The 20616-nt window shown below is 39.5% G+C and overlaps 1 protein-coding gene across 1 annotated transcript; it reads right to left on the bottom strand.

Moving 5' to 3' along the window:
• Positions 1-8097: 8097 nt before the first annotated feature.
• Positions 8098-9105, bottom strand: LOC147925389 (uncharacterized). Its single transcript, XM_087492598.1, has 2 exons — positions 8512-9105; positions 8098-8415 (listed from the first exon to the last, which is right to left on the bottom strand). Exons 1-2 carry the CDS (start codon positions 9103-9105, stop codon positions 8098-8100), a joined length of 912 nt encoding a protein of 303 aa, XP_087348724.1.
• Between the last annotated feature and the right edge of the window lie 11511 nt (positions 9106-20616).

Raw genomic sequence — 20616 nt, 5'->3', positions numbered from 1 at the left:
CATTGTTCAAAGTCAGCTTGTTGATCTCGAGTCATAGGTGGAGTCGAGGTCAAGGCAGTATTAGGCATTGCGGCATTCAGGACAGTGGGATTAATAGGTGTTTCAGTAGGATCAGAAGGTTGAGTATGATTAACATGTTGGAGGGTAGCAGAATTCACCCCAAGAGCCTATAGAATCACATTTAGTGGAGCTCGTGTTGCAACCATCTCGTCCTTGAACTCACTCTTCAAGGCAATCATATCATCTTTGAGTGTCTTCATGTCAGTCTTGAGCGTTTCAACATTTGTGCTGACAGTTTTAGAGTTCTTACCCAAACCAGAGATACGCAAGTCCATGTCGAGGTTGCGTTGAAGAGAAGGTCTTAGAAGGATCAAAATCCCAGTATTGAACACTGCCTATTCAATAATTGCATCATTTGCTTGACTTACCCCGTTGTGAATGGATATAAAACCAAATTAATATAAACCAGCAATCAAAGACAAACATTCAGATCAAAAGTCAAAAACAACTAGTCACAACAAAAACTAAATTAAAACAATGAACATTCTCTTATGGATTGTGAATGAAAACGTGCAGACATCATACACCTACAAAACATCATCCACATAATACAAAAGTGAAAGTTATTTGAAGAATACCTTGGCTCCCAATAGAAGTTTTGCTACAATATTAAAAGAAGACATTAGTATTTGTGAGTAAGTGAACTTAGTTATGTAGAGTAAAAAAAAGTAGTATAAATTTTGAACACTTACCACAAAAGATTGCCACCAGTTAGTTTTCCTCTCCTGAGGAACAAATTTCCAGCTTGACTTTGGTCCCATGTAGTTGCCTTGCCAAGTTATCCGGATTAACCCATGGACACATGGGTCTATACCGAACCGACATAAAAAATTAAGAATCAGAGACAAAGAAGATTATATATTCATGATATACACATTAGTAGAATTTTGCTAACTAATTACCATAAAGCGCCATTGATTTTTCTTGGATGGAGGTGTGGTTGGGCATCTCTTGAGGCAGTATGTAGTGCCTCTTCGATTCTACGAGCGTAGTTGTTTGCGGCTGAAGATATTGCGCTTGCAGATCCAATAGCTCCTGGAGGCATGGAATGACCTGGAGGAATGGGAGAGCCCAAAGGTGAAGACCTTGCAGGCCTTCTCTATTGCATATCTGCAAACAAAGCAGAACATATACATTGAAAGGGGATCTGAAGAACATACCCAAAAACCTAAACATTTATACATTGAAATAGGATCTGAAGGAACTCAGATCGAGAAGAGAAGAAGAAGATTTATACGGTAGATTTAAATTGGAAGGCTGTGTGCGACGACGGTCGGAGGCTTTGCCTGACGGAGTTATCGCGATTCGAATTGGAGAAACCCTAAATGTTTCTGAAGTGTGTTTTGTTGAGTGAGAGATTTGAGAATGAGATTTTTTTTTTTCTAAGTGTTAAGTTAGGAATGGAGGCAGAGATATCACGACGATGGTTTTCTTGCTTTTAACCTAAACTGGGAAACCAAAATTAATTTTGATATTAAAGTTACTCTATTTACCCGGGAACCCAAATATTTTTTTGGTGATTAATTTTTTGTGACCAGGAAAAACCAAAATAATCTGTTGCTTCGCTGATCCAATTCAACTTAAATAATTAGGTGTAAAACAATGAATAAATAAAATTATGCTGTAAGAAAATAGTATAGTTAAACTTATAAAACTGATATTAAATTAAAACATGATAACACATTTGATCACATTTTTACTTTGTGGCTTTGACGCTGTAACATATTTTATTGTGGGTGTTTGGTCACTATTTTATCATATTTTTACTTTGTGGCTTTGTTATCATAAATTTAAAGTGACTATTTCGTGACTAGTTTAGTGACGTCACTCATGTGAGTGTGTCGTGACTATTTTTACCACGGTTAGACCACGACTTAATCACGTTTTTACTGTCTTTTCATTTTTGTGACTTTATGTGACTATTTCGTCACTATCTAAAAAAGAGCCACGGAGTGACGGTGACGAAGAAGTGGCTATATGATATTTTTTTACTAGTGTAAACCAAAACAAACAAAACCTAATGAATAAACTGCCTCTCATGACAGTTTTGATCACAAAGTCAAATCTATCTCAGGCCAATAAGACTGAATATTTTCATAGAATAGAAAACCGAATGAAACCCATGTATCACATCCCTATAGAGTTTCTACAACAACAACAAAAAAAAATCTTTATATACAAATAGAATATAAAAGTTAACAAACGTCGAAGATATGTAAAAGAACAAGTTGAACACTGAATTACTGCACTGATGCGCGGCCAACCCTTATATGTTTTTGCATAATCATTTTTATTTTGTTATGGAACAGAAAAAAAAAAAAATCAATGGGTTGGTTTATGATGATAAAGTTTCGAGTTTGTTTGGGACTTGATCAGTATATATATTGGGAGGAGAGGTTTAAATATGTTGTTAGGTTTAACTAAAAAAATATAAAAACTAATATTTTCTAAAAAAATTAAGAAATATATGTGTAAAGAATTAATATATTTTTTATAAATTAACAATTATTCTATAGAATATCTTCTTCAATTTTTGATTTTTTATCTTCATAAATTTAGATAGTTACCATAATTCCCAAATTTTCATTAATCACCATAAATGTCTGATTTCAAACAAATATTCTTGACCCATAAATAGAAAACCAAATCAAAGACCTAACTTAAAATGCGTTATTTGATTTTTTTTAATTATAATCTTAACAAATTCAGAAAATAATTTTAATCCAAAATAGCTAATTATAATAACAGCTTTGGTATTTATCAATGAAAATCATCCTTATGAAAATAAATAATTTTTACAATTTTTTGTGTGAATTTAACTATTTCATATTAATATTAGAGAATGTAACTTTTTGTTATTTTCACATTTAAAAATATCTGAATTAAGACATTTTATTATTTAGGAAAATTAATTGGATGTTATATGTTAGGTAAGGTTCTAAAAAGAATTCAAATTTGTTGAAATATTGGCTTAGAAAATAACTACGTTAATTATCATGTAATCAATTTTTTTCCAAAACTACACAGTAAGTAAATTAGGATCCAAGTTTTATGGTAAATTGTGTTTAACATTAGATTTGTAACGGTAATTAATATATCTAAAATCAGTTCTGATTTTCCAAAATCGGTTAATCAATTTAAATATTTTAGTTTAAATTTTGCAAACGAAATATAAATGCCAATGTGTGGTATTGGATTCTAATTGATGAAGATTTTTGAAGAGTTCAACAGAATTATTAAAACTGAATAAGTGAAAGATTATTAAAGATTGCTAGAGAGTTTTGTTGATTAGTTTTCTAAAATCTTGTAAAGTGTTCCAAACAATCCATGTATTTTTATGATACTTTCTATGACTTTATTTTGTAAAAAAAGTTTCTAAAATCATGAATCAATAACATAATAATTGAACTTATTAACAATCCAATCTTCTTTTGTTTTAATTGAATAACACAAAATTTTTAATGACTTTATAAAAGTCTGAATTCAATAACTTAAATGTATTAAGATTTTAAATGACTTTTTACAAATCACAAACTAATAACACTAAACTTTAACAGAGTTTAACAAAATATTGATCTAATAACAACAAATTCTACCTAACAATTAAAATCTTTAAAACTCTATTCAAATCTCAAACCAATAATTCTTACTTTTTGCTAAACATCTCCGAAAATGTATATATAGATATGGTCTCCACTTGTACATAACTATCACACCTATAACTTTAAATTTTGAAATTATCATTTTAATTATATCAACGCAGATGTCTAAAACTCCCGTTATTGCTATCTTCATGGTCTTCCTCGTTCTAGGTTTGATACACACTTACATATTATACGACTAATATTTTAAAATAGGAATCTATATTACGTACTTCCACATGTCTTCTCTTTTATTTGATAGTTTTCTTCTAATCATTGCCTGTTGTAAAATAACAGAAAATTTGAGTATATTTAAATATTTGTATCAGGGCCGCTGGTGGTAAAGGAGACGCAAGGGCAAGAACTGTGTCATGAATATATTCAATTACAAGGACCATGTGAAGCCAATCTGTGTGTTAATGTATGCAGTTCGAAGTACAAGAAGGGAAAAGGCACGTGCATGCCGTCGAGCAAGCAATGTCTCTGCACGTTTAGTTGCACAATTTGATACTTTTTTTTCCTGATCTATAAACTATATGGTATTATCGATTCTAATAAAAACAATATTTTCTAGTTTTTATATGCATGTGAATTATGATTACAATTATTCTGAAGGAACTAGAAATTGGTCTTTAATTTTAGCATATGTGCCTTAATTCACTGAAAGAATATGGGGTTTAGGGATAAAAAGAAAATAAAATTTTCAGAATTTCATATAATACCCTCTCAAAAAAATAGCACAAACGAACAAGACAAAAAACAGCAGGGGCGAAGTGGTAGCTTTAAATGTCTTACACATGCGGATCATGGACAACCCGGATTATTCATATTCGGATTCTGATTAATAGAGTATATCTGGCCAACTATATACTCCAGTAAGTAAGGAATGTAGGAGTACGATTAAATTAGAATTCCTATTAAAAAAAAGCTACCTTAACTATCACCAATAAAAATATAATATATCATCCGATATTATAAAAAACCATCATTTCGTTTGCATAAAATAAGGATTCAATAAAAGAGATCTTTTAATTATGATTCAATCTTCCGATTTCCAAATCATAACAACTAACATTGACATCTATTTCTAAACATGATCTCTCTAATAACGTGCCATTAAGAATAATTTCAAAATAAAATTCTACACATATAATTTTGGAAAGGCTAAATTATAGAAACTAACCATGTAATTTAAATTTTATCACTATTTTGAAATTATGTTATGTTTTTTTGGTAAGACAAAGGGAGAAACCTCCCTAAAAAGAAAAAAGAAAAATTACAAACAAACCCATCTGACAATCGCATCCCCTCTCGCATCCTCCATCCAAACAGACAGAAGATCTTCCGGGCAAGTATCGAACAATTGGAATCCTGAAGGATGAGTAAAAGCATAGTTTGCCAAACCGTCTGCAAGACGATTAGGTTTACGGTACACATGTGTAACCCGGACTGACCAGTTCTTTAAAAGGAAGCCATAGCACAATTGTACTAGGAATGACAAGGGATGAGAATCCAAAATCCATGTCTTGAAGAACCCAACTACCAACTCTGAATCTATCTCCAGCTCCACATGAGTGATTTGTCGCTCCCATGCGAGATAGAGACCATAATAAACCCCCCATAGCTCCGCCAATGGGGCCGTACAGTAACCTATGTTCAACGCAAACCCATGGATCCATCGTCCCTCACTATCACGAATTACCCCGCCAGCCGCTGCAGAGCCTGGATTACCCCGTGAGGCACCATCCGTGTTCAGTTTAAACCAGTTCTCCCTAGGTGGAACCCATGAGATCTGCCTCTCTACCCTTACCCGTTCATTCGATAACACTTTACAAGCCAAGTTTGCACGATGAACTTCCTTTGCCATATCCTTCACAAACTGAACCATGTCCCTACATTTTCCCACCACACCAAACACATTACCACACCTCCATTTCCATGCCCACCACACATAAATATCGAACATGATAGCCCAAGGAACATCAAACCGAACTGACACATCCCCTAAGTTCCCTGACACCCACTCTAACAGTGTCTGACCAAAGAACTGACCCCTTTTCTCCGGATAGACAATACGACTCCAAAGCCCCGACATCGCTGGACAGTCTCTCAAGACATGAATAATGGTTTCAATCCCTCCTTTACACACTTGACACACACTGGAATCACACAAATGTCTCCTATGCCTCTATGAATTAGTCATGATAACCTGGTTCACAACCAACCAGAAGAAAACTCGCACCCTTTCTGGAACCTTCAGTGACCAAACCTTCCCAAACAACACCATAAGGTCCGCTCGCGGGGCACAATCCTCTGTTAACCAAGCATAAGCCGATTGCACCGTGAATTTACCATCAGAACTAGACCCCCAGGAGGGCCTATCCCTCGCTCCCGTTACTGTATCCACCACCACAGTCACTAAAGAAGACAAAGTAAACTTGGACACAAAAGGTACGATGCGTGCCATATCCCACCCAGAACCATCAATCCATAAGTCTCGAACCCGTAGGTCCCTTAGCACCCCCGGAATCTCCACTAAAGCAACCTCCACCAGTGGTGTGTTCGAAAGCCATTTATCTTTCCAAAACCGGATAGACCTACCATCCCCAATCACCCAACTCATCCCCAAAATCACCACATCACGCAAACCTGTCCCCACACTACGCCATGTAGAAGACCAGTTACAAAGCACAACAGTCCAAGAGGTATCACGAAGATGTCCTACTTATATTTGCTTCGCAGAACACGTGCCCATAAACTCTGACAATCATGAACCAGTCGCCACCCAACATTTGCAAGCAAAGCAATGTTGGTAGCTGCTACAGTTCGGATACCTAGCCCTCCCTCACACTTCGGTTTACAAACTCTATCCCATGAGAGAAGATGTTGTTTCTTTTTCTCCGGAGTACTACCCCATAAAAAGTCCTAGTAATCTTATCCAACTGGGCTAACGTTGACTTAGGCAGCATAATGGTGCTCATCGAATGGATTGGTATAGAAGATAAGACTGCCTTTGATAAGGTAATCCGACCCGCCAAACTCAGTGCTCGTTCCTTCCACCCTGAAAGCCTAGAAGCAATCCTCTCCACCACATCTCCAAAGGTGTTCTTATTAATCCGCTTATGTAACACCGTCATACCAAGATACTTCCCCAAATTAGTCGTTGAACTAATACCACTCTCCTGACTTATCATTTGAGCTAGATCACGACTAACATTACCAGAAAAGAAAAGCTTGGATTTCTCCAGGCTCACCTTTTGGCCAGAAGCTACACAAAATTGCTCAAGAACACGTCTGATAATTCGCACTTGGGCCACATAAGCCTCTGCAAACAAAATAAGGTCATCAGCGAAGCATATATGGGATAGCTTCGGACCCCCTCTTGACAAACTGATAGGTTTCCAATCCTTCAACCCGATGGACCTTTCAATCTGATGGCATAGCCTCTCTAAGCCCAAAACAAAAAGATATGGAGAGAGGGGGTCTCCCTGGCGAAGACCTCGAGCAGGTGTAAATGCTCCAGTCTTCTCCCCATTCCACAATAGGTTCATTGATGGACCTCTAACACACGTCATAATCCATTTAATCCAATCATCCGGTAAACCAGCTGCTTGCAGGGTATCCTCCAGAAAGTCCCATCGCACCCGATCATTTGCTTTCTTAAGGTCGAGTTTGAGTAGCATCCAACCCTTCCGGCCTTTTTTCCTCCTCATCGAATGCACAACTTCCTGAACAATGACTATGTTATTCGTGCTTAACCTTCCTGGTATAAACTAGCTTGTGATGGACCTATCAACCATGGCATTACTTTTTTCAGTCGCAAAACCATGACCTTCGTGATAATCTTGAACAAAACGTTACACAAACTTATAGGCCGGAACTGATTCACCCTTTCTGGTTTCGTAACTTTGGCGATCAACACAATCAAGACATCATTCATCGCTTCTGGGAGTACACCTGAATTAAAGAAATCCAGGACACAACAAACCATAGACTCGCCCACAACTGACCAACAGTCCTGGTAGAAAACCGGTTGAAACCCGTCAGGTCCTGGTGCCTTGTACTTCCCCATGCTCTGCAAAGACACCTCAACCTCTTTAGCTACAAAAGGCTTCCCCAACTCCATCAAATCCGATCCAAAGAGGACTGGAAAACCTTCTTTTTGCAGCTTCACCACATCCTGCTCCACATCATCCATCAAATAAAGACGTTTATAGTAGTTAACCGCTAACAACTCCAACTCCTGTGCGTTAGAGATCCAGGTTCCATCATCTCCTCGCAGCAACTCTATACGGTTTCGCCGCCTTCGAATAATAGTGGAGGTGTGGAAATAAGTAGTATTCTTGTCCCCAAAAGCAATAAACTTCTCTCTTGATTTTTGAAACCAAACCATCTCCTATTGTTCCAAAATCACATCTAAATCCTTGAGCAAATCTGCCTCTTTACCTAGAAGGACATCTGACGGATGCAAATCAATTTGCTCCTGAGTCACTCGAAGTTCATTCATCAACTTATCCTTCCTTCGATTAATGTCACCAAAGACTTCCTTATTCCATGTCTTCAACTTAAGCTGGAGCTCTTTCAAAGCCGCCTGAGTAGAAAGCTCGCGGTTCCAGGAAGTCTCCAACATCGATTTGAAACTCTCATGCTTTAACCAGGCAGCTTCGAAGCGAAATGGACGACGTCTAGAATCCACACTCACTCGTGGCTGTAACTGGACATACAAAGGTGCATGGTCCGAAGAAAAGAAAGGCAAGTGAGTAACAGATGCTTATTGCCACTTCAGTCTTGCAGACGCACAACACAACACCCTGTCAAGACGCTTGGCTATATAGTTTCTCTCAACCCGACCCCTCCTCCAAGTGAACTGACTCCCCTTGAATCCCATATCAATCAAAGACATATCATGAATCCAATCACCAAAACTCAGTGAATCCGGAGAGAGGCAACCATTCCCACCGGTTCTCTCATCCAGCCTAACAATGGTGTTAAAATATCCTCCAATAATGATCGGACCGACAATATTCTGCAACATGCTCCGCAGTTCATCCCACAAACCCTCCCGGCGATTTGCCGATGGAGCTGCATAAACTACCACCAAATGTATGATCTCTCCATCCTTCTCCAAAGTCGCATAGACAAACTGATGGGAAGACTTCTTAATGGTCACCTCACCAACTCCAGATATCCATAGAATCCATATCCCACCACTATGCCCAGTTGAGTCCACCCGAAATACATTATCGAACCCCAGACCTTGGCAGATACGCTGCGCTCTATCTTCACTCGAATGCGTTTCAAACAAAGCTAACACATCAGACGGAAACTTTTTCAGAATATAACGAATAGACCGCCGAAAGTTAGGCTTATTCGTTCTCCGGCAACTCCATAGAATGCAATTCATCAAAACTTTATAAGAAACAGATCGAATTACCGGGGCGAACTGTTATGCCCCTTGAACCCTATTCGACCCCCGGATCGGGTCATCAATCTCAACCAATCCACTATCCATCGGAACCATGGCCAAACTCTGCTGGGAAGACGACTCCACACTAGTGAAATCCGACGACGGAGACTCCCCCAGTCGGTTCCCGACAGCCCCATGAACAAAAGCTCCACCCGCACGACACACATCCCCCTTCTCCACCCGCAGTCTCTTGCTGGATTCCGACAGTGGAGGTTCCCCTCGCGTTGGGCCAAAAATTAAACCTCGATTGGGCTTATTCAGTGGCTTTCTATTCTGAGGCCCATAAGACCCAACAGCTTTATTCGAACCCCCTCGTTTTCCTGTATGGCCTACAACAAGAGGAAATTTCAACTGGGCCGCTGGCCCATTCACAATTCCCTTCGTTCCTTGCCCTCCACTCTTCACATAACGAGACTTTTGCTGGACAGATATGTTTTCCTTATTAGCACCCGAGATATTCGAAACCTCCCTTATCAGTGGTATAACAGAATCCTCCTACAGGCTACCAAAACGGTTTGATATGGAAAGATTCTCCTTCTCTTTGATATGTGTAATATCCTGCAGATTTCTTTCCATACTTTTCTGGAACTCCCCATCCCCAAATACAACCGGCTTCGACGACGATTCTGATCTACGACTCCCCCGGCGAACAACCGTAAAACCATCATCCCCTTGATTTGCACCGCCTGAGCCATCCGACACCACCGGAGGGGGTGCAACAACTGACTGTTCCACAATTCTTCGAGCACATGCAGATTGTGTATGTCCAAACATCCCACAGATAGAGCAAATGTTATGTTAGCAAGGATTATATGTAGTTTTGACTAAACTATGTTTATTACTTGTCATTTAGGTTACCAAAGGTTGGACACTTGGACTATCATCGGCAATTTAAGAAAGTCGACCAAAGGAAAAGGTAAAATATTTTAATGTTTTTTTTTAATCATGAAACCTAAATCGGTTTCTGCTTAATGTTCTGTACTTTTCTAATAAAGTCATTGTGTATCATTTATAATTGTAGTTACACTAATTATGTTAGATTGTTTTCTGAGGTTGTTCTAAAACTAATTGTTATAATTGTTTACCACAAATTTAAGAAGGAAAATCTCAAGAATAAGCTATGTTGCATGGAAACTCTTTTTGAGGTCCGATTCCCTTTTCCGAAACGTTTCGGAAAGGAAAACTCGTGGAAACTCGGAAACAAGGCACAAAAACACGATTCATAAAAATTTATGTTTGGAATCACGATGGAAACTCCATTTCCGTTTTGGAAACACGACGAAAACCTTTTTTTTAGTTTAAAACTTAATAAATAAATAATTTGGAAATATTAAACTTTATAATAGATATAAATATATAATATTATTAGTGTTTTAATCAAACTATTTAAAATTTATATTTTGAAGCTTTGTTGTTTGAAGCTTTTTGATATGATTTTTATATTTAGTGTTTTATTATATATATATATATATATCTATATGTTTCCAAAACGTTTCTATTTCCTAATTTTAGAAAAAATCGTTTTTCGTTTCCGAAAGGTTTCACTTCCGCGTACCCGTTTCTGTTTCCATGCAACCTAGACAATAAATGCTGATAGTGTTATGATGGTGAACCTGATAAGACAATGAATGATGTTCGTGATCTAAATATCTGATTTTCGATCCATTGATTCTTTGTATGAACCTGAAAATCTATCTATAGAAGAAGCGAAAGATTTGGTTAACCGAAGCGGAAGATTTGGTTTTCATCTTAATTCTACGTCTAATATTGGCATGTGCCTGTATTGTTCTCTTGGTTTAAAAACTGTATGACTTATTGTCATGGCTTCTGAATTACTATAATAATAAAATCAGTTTGAAAAAAAAAAGAATATACACCTGATAAGAATCCCTAAACATGATCAAATAAAAAGTAAAAATTCTTGATGAACTTGGATGTTGTTTGATGGTTCCATTGAGTTTGGTGATGACAATTATTTTTTCTTTTCAGTTATTGTAATGGTCGGAGTGTATCACTAAAGGTTTTGTTGTTGTTATGTTACTTACACTCAGATTAATAAAAAAAAGATTACACTCAGTTGATTTAACCAATAAATTCTCTTTAATATAATCTATAACTATAAAAAGTTAGAAATTCATCATAATATATAAATAATTATATCTACAAATATAACTTGACCTGCACGTACTTACATATTCGAATCTCTTACCTATATTTCTATCAATTGGAAAAATATATAATTTCAAATAGATAAATTGTCATTAAAACCACACATTTATGAAACGAAAAAACGTGACATACAGTAAAATTTATATAAGTTAATAATGTTGGGACATTAAAATATATTAATTTATAAAAGTTTTATTTTATAGAGAAAATTTTTAATTTGGTAACTTTGAAAACAAAAATATTTAAAATTAAATTTAATTGTTATAAATAATATTTTTGAAACGACTTGACCGCTTTTTTGTAAATAATAAATAATAATAATAAAAACACTACAACTAGTGGTCACATACCCACTAGTCACCTAACCACAAACACAACCAACAGCGGAAAACAGATACCAATAACCAATAAATAATCCAATTATAAACTAATGATCCAAAAAGCATAAACCAGAGAACCAGCATTCCTAAACAACATTCTAGGACTCAACTCTAGCAACCTAACAAAAGCCAGACAACCAAGCGAACCACTAGAACATCCTCCTCTTCATTGCCTTGATTCCACGATCACACATTGCCCTTATTTGCATCACAAACACAAATTGCAATGCATGAGTATTTTATAAACACTCAGTAAGGTAATCCTCCCATCTTCTGGACTATACACACAAGCAATAGAGATACTCTAACCATCAAACAACAATCAACAAACAAACCAGGCTTTGCATCAACCGACACAAAGCTTGCATCGATCGACACCATCAGGGACCAGCATCGACCGACACAGGGTATGCATCGATCGACACAAGGTTCTACTGCATCGACCGATGCCCCCACTTGCATCGATCGACACATGCTCGACATTACGCGGAAACCCTAATCGGATCGAGCGACGTCTCCACATGGCATCGACCGATGCTCCTAGGTAAAACTGCGCTGTCCTCGCACTAGCATCGACCGACGCGCATAGTGCATTGACCGATGCTCATGCCGAGCATTGTTTTCCCCAAAGCTTCTCGCCGGATCTCCGTTCCTGCAACCACAAGAAACGATCCCAAGCCACAAAAAAGCTTCCCAGCGCCTCAAACAACATACTAACAAGCCTAACAACACAGAAACAAACATATCAGAGTAATGTCCAGCTTAGATAAGCCATGGTCATGCACTTACCTTTGCCACAGAAGGTATCCGACCCAAACACAGGAAGAAAACGTTCCTAGGAAGCTCCTACAACGATCCTAGCTACAGATCTCTACAGGAACAGCTTGAAATCTCTCAAAAACCTCAAGAACGCTCAAGAACACTTTCTCTCTTCTCTTTTCTCTCAAAAATGGCTAAAGTCGTCTAATGAGACAAAAGAACGACTTAAGGGTTTCTCTCCTTTCCCTTTGCCCAAACCGCAGCGTTTAACTTAAGTCAAAACGCAGGAAATTGAGTCAGCATCGACCGATGCTCCTCCAGCATCGATCGATGCACATTCCAAACCGGGATTCCGGTTCGCGGATGTTATAATTCTCCCCCACCAATTTAGATTCATCCTCGAATCTCAAACAACACACAACCAAGGACTCCTGTGCTACCGTCTCCACGGCCCGCACTCCTCCGACCAATATACGAAAGGTCACCTCTAGGCGATAGACTCACGCTCCAGACATTATTTGCTCTCGACTTTTGGACCCTCCTTTTTACTCACAAGCCTAAACCTTGAGTTTTTATTGGTCTTCATCAGACCAAAGTCTGCATGCCATAATATTAGCTCCTCATCGGACCTAAGCCCGCATGCCATAATATATATAAGGGAGTCCAATACTCGTCTCTCGGGTTGCCACCCTACAGCGCGCCCCCGGATCGTCATCCGAAGTCGATATACCAGCCATACTCCCAAGCCATAAAGTCTTAGAATATTACGGTACTAGGAGAACCTAAGTTCCCCAAGAGTCGCGAGCAAACAATTCCGAACACGTCTGAGTCCTATCCCTATACAGGTTTCCATTCTGTGGCTCGCGTAAGACAACACAATGTCCTACCAACCACATATCCCCTCACTGGAATACCTCATGACCACACAAGGATCATCTCTCTGCCCAACGGGCCGCCACAAAGGCCAAGCAAATGTCCTAAACAGGACCGCCACCAACGCCAAACAAATGTCCTAAACAGGACCGCTACCAAGGCCAAACAAATGTCCTAAACAGGACCGCCACCAAGGCCAAACAAATTTCCTAAAAAGGACCGCCACCAAGGCCACTCGTCCCGAAGGACCGTCATAAAGACCATATGTCCCGAAGGACCGCCTCAACAGGCACTCTGGCTAAACAGCCCGCCACAAAGGCCACACAATTGGCTAAACAGCCCGCCACAAAGACCACACAATGGCTAAACAGCCCGCCACAAAGGCGATACAATGGCTAAACAGTCCGCCACAAAGGCCACACAACGATTAAACAGCCCGTCACAAAGGCCACATGATAACTCAAAAGACCGCCACACACGGCGCAACGACTCAAAAGTCCGCCACTAAGGCCACACAAGCCCCTCCAAGGCCCTCTGCCACTAAAAATAGACAAATTCCAAATCACATAATACTTTCCATTTTTAGCACTTCCCACTTCTGGAAACTTTCCACTTATAGAAACTTCTAAAACATGAAACTTTCCTCCAACACACTGCCTCGTGGAAACTTTGTACCCCAAACACCACCTCATCTTGTTACTTAGTCGCACAACCAACCACTCCAAGCGACAAAGTAAACAAGAGAGATGGGCTGGAATACTCCATTCCCGCTCCAGCCACGAATTACATATGGGACCAGGCTAGGCAAGCTCAAGCCGCGGCTTGTTTCTCATACCACTTCTTAAACATTGCTTTCATCCTCGCCTCAGGATCCCAAGTCTGCTCCTCAACACCATCACAGTCCCAAAGGACTCTAATCAAAGGAATCTTCTTCTTCCGAAGTTCCTTGATCCTCCTGTCGAGAACCCTCACTGGTCTCGCCTCCAAAGTCATGTTAGGCTGAAGATCCTCAGGAATCTTAGCCAGCAACTGATCATCCTCACGGAGACACTTCCGCAACATAGACACATGGAAAACCTTATGGAAAGCAGGCATAACCTAAGGTAACTCCATTCTATATGCCACCGGTCCAACTCGCTCAAACACTCTAAATGGGCCCATATACCTCGGACTCAACTTAGTCTCAGTCAATGACCTGTTTGGAAACCGCAACATGGCCATCTTGAGGTGCACTCTATCTCCAACCTGAAACTCAAGATCTCTCCTCCTCCTATCGGCATAACTCCTCTACCGATCCTAAGCTTCCTTCATGTTCAGCTTGAGAACCCAAAACTTCTCCGAGGTCTCTTGAAAAAAATCTGTCCCGTACATGCTCCTCTCCCCCACCCGAGTCCAGCATAACGGTGTACGACACGACCTCCCATACAAAGCCTCATAAGGTGCCACGCCAATGCTCTCCTGGTAACTATTGTTAAAAGCAAACTCTACCAAGCTCAAATGATATGCCCAATGGCCACCCCAATCCAGCACACACATCCTCAGAAAATCCTCCAACGTCTGGATCGTTCTCTCTGACTGTCCATCTGTCTGGGGATGATAAGTTGTACTCATATGCACCTTAGTGCCCATCTCTGCCTGAAATGCCCTCCACAACACCGAAGTGAACTTGGAATCCCTATCAGACACAATACTCGCTGGCACCCCATGCAACCTGACTATCTCTTTTACATATTTCTTAGCCAAGACCGCTGCTCCATCAGTCTGACCAGAAAATGTGCCGACTTAGTCAACCGGTCCACAATGACCCAAATAGCATCAAACGTCCTGGACACTGGCAAACCTACCACAAAGTCCATAGTAATCATATCCCACTTCCACTCTGGAATGGGAAGACTCTTCAGCAAACCACTTGGTAACTGATCATCCTCCTCCTCATCGCCTTGATTCCACGTTCACACTTTGCTTTTACCTGCACCGCAAAAACAAATTGAGATGCATGAGTATTTAACAAACACTCAGTGAGGCAATCCTCCCATCTACTGGGCTATACACACAAGCAACTGAGATTCCAATGTTTAACAAAAACAAAACAAACTCAATAAACCAGGAAAACACGAATCACACAAGTTGGTGTCGACCGACACCAGAAGGGGTGTCGATCAACACTGGCCCAAAACATGGTGTCGACCGACACCCACCTGGTGTCGATCGACACCGACCCCGCAGACACGTTCTGCTCGACGCCGATCGTCGAATCTCTGTTCCCAATCATCTCCAATCCGTTCCAAACTCACCCTAAAGCTTCAGGAACCTATAAGAACCATAACACAACCACCACAAGCAAGAACAACACTACAAAACACAACAAATCAAGCAAACAAAGGATTCTCAGACTTAGATAAGCCATGGTCATGCACTCACCTGTTTTGAAGGAAGATTCTCACTCAACAACGACGAAACCAACACTTAAAAGCCTTCTCCCTTGTTCCTAGCACAAGATCTTCTCTCTATTTCTCTGTCAAAAACGGCTTCAAAGGACGAAATAAGTCGAGTTCCCCTTTTAAACTCGACTTTAGGGCTTCCCCTAAACAAACCACGAAAACTGGACGATTAAAATTGAACCCATCAAACCGTCTGCAAACGGTGTCGACCGACACCACAAGTGGTGTTGATCGACACCCTAACCAAAAATTCCAGAAATTGGTTTGCGGGCGTTACAATTCTCAGATCAATTGGTGACAGCTTGTATTGTGGGAAGTTTGTGAAAGGGTGGGGACCAGGGTTCGAGGAACGCCTGGCGCACCAATAACCTACTGTGTATTTGGATGAGTAGTTCCATTTGCTACAATGAAGGGTTAGGATTGATGCCTTGTAGGGCCAGCTTTGAGCCTACGGGGGCAAGCTACCAGTGAGGCTAGTGGAGTCCACGGGACGGGTTGTTACATATTCTAACATTGAATTTGAGGTCATTTGATGTTTAAGGAAGTCCATAACTATGGGCTTGTGAAGGTGTTTGATATTTAGAATTGTTTTTTTCTTTCGTGAATTCAGTTTTTGATTTTTTTTCTTCATGATTATTATCATTAATTTGAATTTACTTCTATTTTTTAATTTGGATTTAAAACAATCAAATCCGATCTTAACTCGAAATATATTTCAAATTTTGGATTTAACCCAAAACTATCCATACCTGATGGGTGTTTACCCAAACCCGACCCGAAATCTGAAAATACCTTAATGAATTTTATTTCTCTACACTCGAAAACCCAAATTACCGACCCAAAATCCGAATGGATACCCGAATGCCCACCCTTACCGCCAACCATATACTCATGTAAGTAAGGAATGTAGGAGTACGATTAAATTAGAATTCCTATAAAAGGCTAACTACCTTAACTATAACTAATAGAAATATATCATCGGATATTATAAAAAACAATCAATTTGTTTGCATTAAATGAGGATTCAATAAAAGATGGCAATACTCTTCAGCTCTACATCTCGTGAAGAAAAAAAAAAATAATAAGTCTAAACTAGTGGTCTCATACCAACTAGTCACATAACCACAAACACACATCAACAGATAACATAATCAATACCATTACTCCAATAATAACCAATATTAAGTCATAACCATTAAACCAATAATCCTAATAGCATGAATCAAAGTACCAACAATCCTAAACAACATTCTAGGACTCCACTCTAGCAACCTAATAGAACCCAGACAACAACCAATCGAGCCACTAGAACATCCTCCTCTTTATTGCCTTGATTCCACGATCACACTTTGCCTTTACCTGCACCACAAACACAAATTGAGATGCATGAGTATTTGATAAACATCCAGTGAGACAATCCTTCTATCTATTAAATTATACACATAAGCAATTGAGACAACTCTAACCATCAGACAACAATCAATAAACAACAAACCAGACATCCGCATCAACCAACACCAACAGGATACGCATACACTAACACAAGATTGCATCAACCGACGCAAGGATCACTTGCATCGACCGACACTCCCCATGCATCGACTGACGCATGCTCGACATTGCAAGAAATTCCTAATTGCATCGACCGACGATTCCACATGTCATCAACCAATGCTCCTAGGTCAATCCGCGCTGTCCTCACATTGCCTCGACCGACGCACAAAGTGCATCGACCGATGCACATGCTGAGCATCGTTTTCTCCCGAAGCTTCTCGCCGGATCTCCGTCCCTAAACCACCAAGAACACAAAACCAATGCCACAAAAAGCTTCCCAAAGCTTCTTGCGACTCAACAACATTCTAACAAGCCAAATAAACACATACACAAGTAGATCAAAGACAATCTCAAGCTTAGATAAGCCATGGTCATGCGCACACCTTTGCCAAGAAGTTTCTGACCTTAAATAGGGAGAGAAACACTCCTAGGAAGCTCCTACAACGATCCCAGTTACAGATCTCTACAGGAACAACCTCAAACTCCCAAAATCGCACCAAACCTCAAGAACACTGAAGAACTTCTTTTCTCCCTTCTAATCTCTCAAAAGCGGCTAAAACTCGGTCACAACACGACAAACCCCTTTTTATAATCGGCTCTAGGGTTTCCTATCCCCAAAACGCAATGTTTGGCTTAAGTCAAACGACACAAAAACGACCTTGCATCGACCGACACCACCCTTGCATCGGTCGATGCACATCCCATTCCGGTTTGCGGATGTTACAGTTATTTTTTATCTTAGGCAAATTGAAAATTTGATTTGTTTTCAGTGTATTATGATGCTCTCTGTTTTTCTCAAACTAATTGAGAGAAGAATCGGTTTAGATTTGGGAAACAAAAACATAATAAATCAACTTAAGTCAGAATCAATGGCTCCTTTATTAATTTTAAGATATAATTTTGGTTTTGGACATGTTCTTTGTATAGAGTTACTGATATGTGTATATTTTACTCTGTTTAACCACTGTTTATTTACATCTTTTACATGTTTTATCAGCCTATCTTGTCACTTTCATATAGTTTAAGGACTGTTTGTGCATTAGAGAAGGATTTGCATTGTTCCTTAAACAGGTGAATTGGACTCAAGAAGCATGGAAATAGCATCTGGGATGAAGATAGTGCATTCAATGCAGTGAATAGGAGATGAATCAAGAAGAAAACCAACAAAACATGAAGCACTCGACCATCTGACTCTGAAGCACTCGACTGTTTGGATGGAAGACACTCGACCGTGTGGAACTCAAGACTCGGCTGGTGGGAAGCAGAAGGAAACCCACTCGACCACATCTGGTCGAGTACATCGAGCCGCCTTGCTATTTTGTCTGGTAACCAAATTATGGCTTCTCTCTCCCTCTATATATACTCTTTGTACCCCATGGCCGCAAAAAGTTCTCTTTTATGCAAGATAGTCTCTGTAGCCACCAAAAAACCTAGTTCTTACCCCTTAAGGGTTTTTAGGATTTATTTACTGCTTTTTCCCCTTTATTTACTGTATTCTCTCAGATTTCTATACTTTGTAAGTTCCACAACTTTCAGTGTATTGAGAATCTGAGTTTGCTTCTTTATATAAAGTTGTTATTCATCATTTCATCTATCTTATCATGTTAGTTTCATTAATTTCTGGGTTTATGTTCATCATCATCATGTCTAGTTCATCTGAGTAGTGAGTTAGGATTCTGGAGATAGATTAGGTTAGTTTAGGGCTGTGGTAGTCTGGAATGGTTAAGTTAGCTTGTTTAAATATCTCTTCTGGATTGGGTGTGCTCTAAGCTGTTCTTATATCTGAGAGGGTAAGAGCAGATCGTAAGCTTCCTAGCATCACACCATTGTCTAGGTTGTTAGATAAAGTCAATACTGGAGATCATCATGCTTATCCCAAGAGATTGGTTGTACAAGGTGGTTTTTGACAAGTAATGGTCTAGTGTTTAAAGCCTGTTCAGTATGGTTTCACCAATGAGAGTTGGGTTAGGATGTTACTGTAACTTGATCACTTCTATCATGAGAGTGGATTAGTGAGTCATTAAGATCATTGTCTAGAGATAGCTCATGTAGATTGAGATCTGTTGACCAGTTTAGATAGCCACAACCTGAACACTAGCCCATGAATCCATCTCTAGAAGCCTTCTTTGTTATTTGATTGTTTACTTATCGCATATCTTTCGGTTTCGTTGCATTTGTCTCAGTTTAAGTTTCTCAAGATTACATCTGTTCTTCGTCAAAACCCACTCGACCTAGTCACTCGACCAGTCACACGGTCGAGTGCTTGACCGAGCACCTTCGGGTTGTTCTTTTCTTTTTTGTTCCATTTTCCTATCTGCATTTTCTTTATTTTCATCAAACTGTTTTACCAAAATCACTTTCATACTTGGCTTAACTTGGATTACTATTCACATTCTGATTGCATACACATCACACACTTTATGGATTGACATCTCTTATACTACAACTGCATAAGAGAATTGAAACCTCTTCCATCTTCCATACACATACACTTTCACAAACCATCATCACCACAAAAAAAGATTATGTTTCAATTGGCGCTGTTGCCATTAGTGTGTTGATTTATTTCATTTAGAATTTACATAGATCCAAGATTAAGTTCTGTCACTAATTGTTCACTAGTCTCACAGTTTGGGTTGGTTATTTTGAGTTTCAGGTACACCACTCGAGCTTACACTCGATCGAGTGAACTTTGACCAAGTGATCGAATACAAATCGATCAGTTAGCCAAACGACAACCCACTCGAGCAAGCACACGATCGAGTGCCGAACCGAGCAGTTGGTCGAGTTAGTTGATGCAGACAAGATCAAAGGGTAATCAGAACTTGCAGAAGTATTTAGATCACATCAATCGCCTACCAAGGGACTTGCGACAGCAGAAAACCAGGATATTTCAAGAACAAGAGCAACAAGCACTGATGGATCCACCCATGCAGAGACCAAGACAGATTGGAGCAGGAGATGCTCCAAACACTCACACACAAAGGACAGGAATAGTTCCACCTACAGTAGCAAACAATAATTTTGAGATAAAAAGTGGGCCCATCACAATGATTCAGTCAAACAAGTTTCTTGATGAATTTGATAGGCTCTGTGGCCTGACCAAGATTAATGGAGTAAGTGAAGACAGCTTCAAACTCAGATTTTTCCCATTCTCACTTGGAGACAAAGCTCACCTGTGGCAGAAGACCTTACCAACAGGAGCCATCACCACATGGGATGGATGCAAGAAAGCCTTCTTAGCTAAGTTCTTCTCCAATGCAAGGACAACA

This window comes from Camelina sativa, chromosome 16 (assembly GCF_030686135.1).
Source record: "Camelina sativa cultivar CO46 ecotype springtype chromosome 16, ASM3068613v1".
NCBI classification, from domain to species: Eukaryota; Viridiplantae; Streptophyta; class Magnoliopsida; order Brassicales; family Brassicaceae; genus Camelina; species Camelina sativa.
The sequence above is the reverse complement of the archived record's forward strand: the minus strand, read 5'-3'. Positions and strand labels throughout refer to the sequence as shown.

Bases quoted from the DNA above. Each gene is read 5' to 3' on its own strand.
- LOC147925389 (XM_087492598.1), bottom strand. From the start codon at position 9,105: ATGAATTGCATTCTATGGAGTTGCCGGAGAACGAATAAGCCTAACTTT. The intron at 8,416-8,511 runs GTGTTGTGTTGT...TTGTATGTCCAG, and splicing joins TAGCCAAGCGTCTTGACAGG to TTACAGCCACGAGTGAGTGT.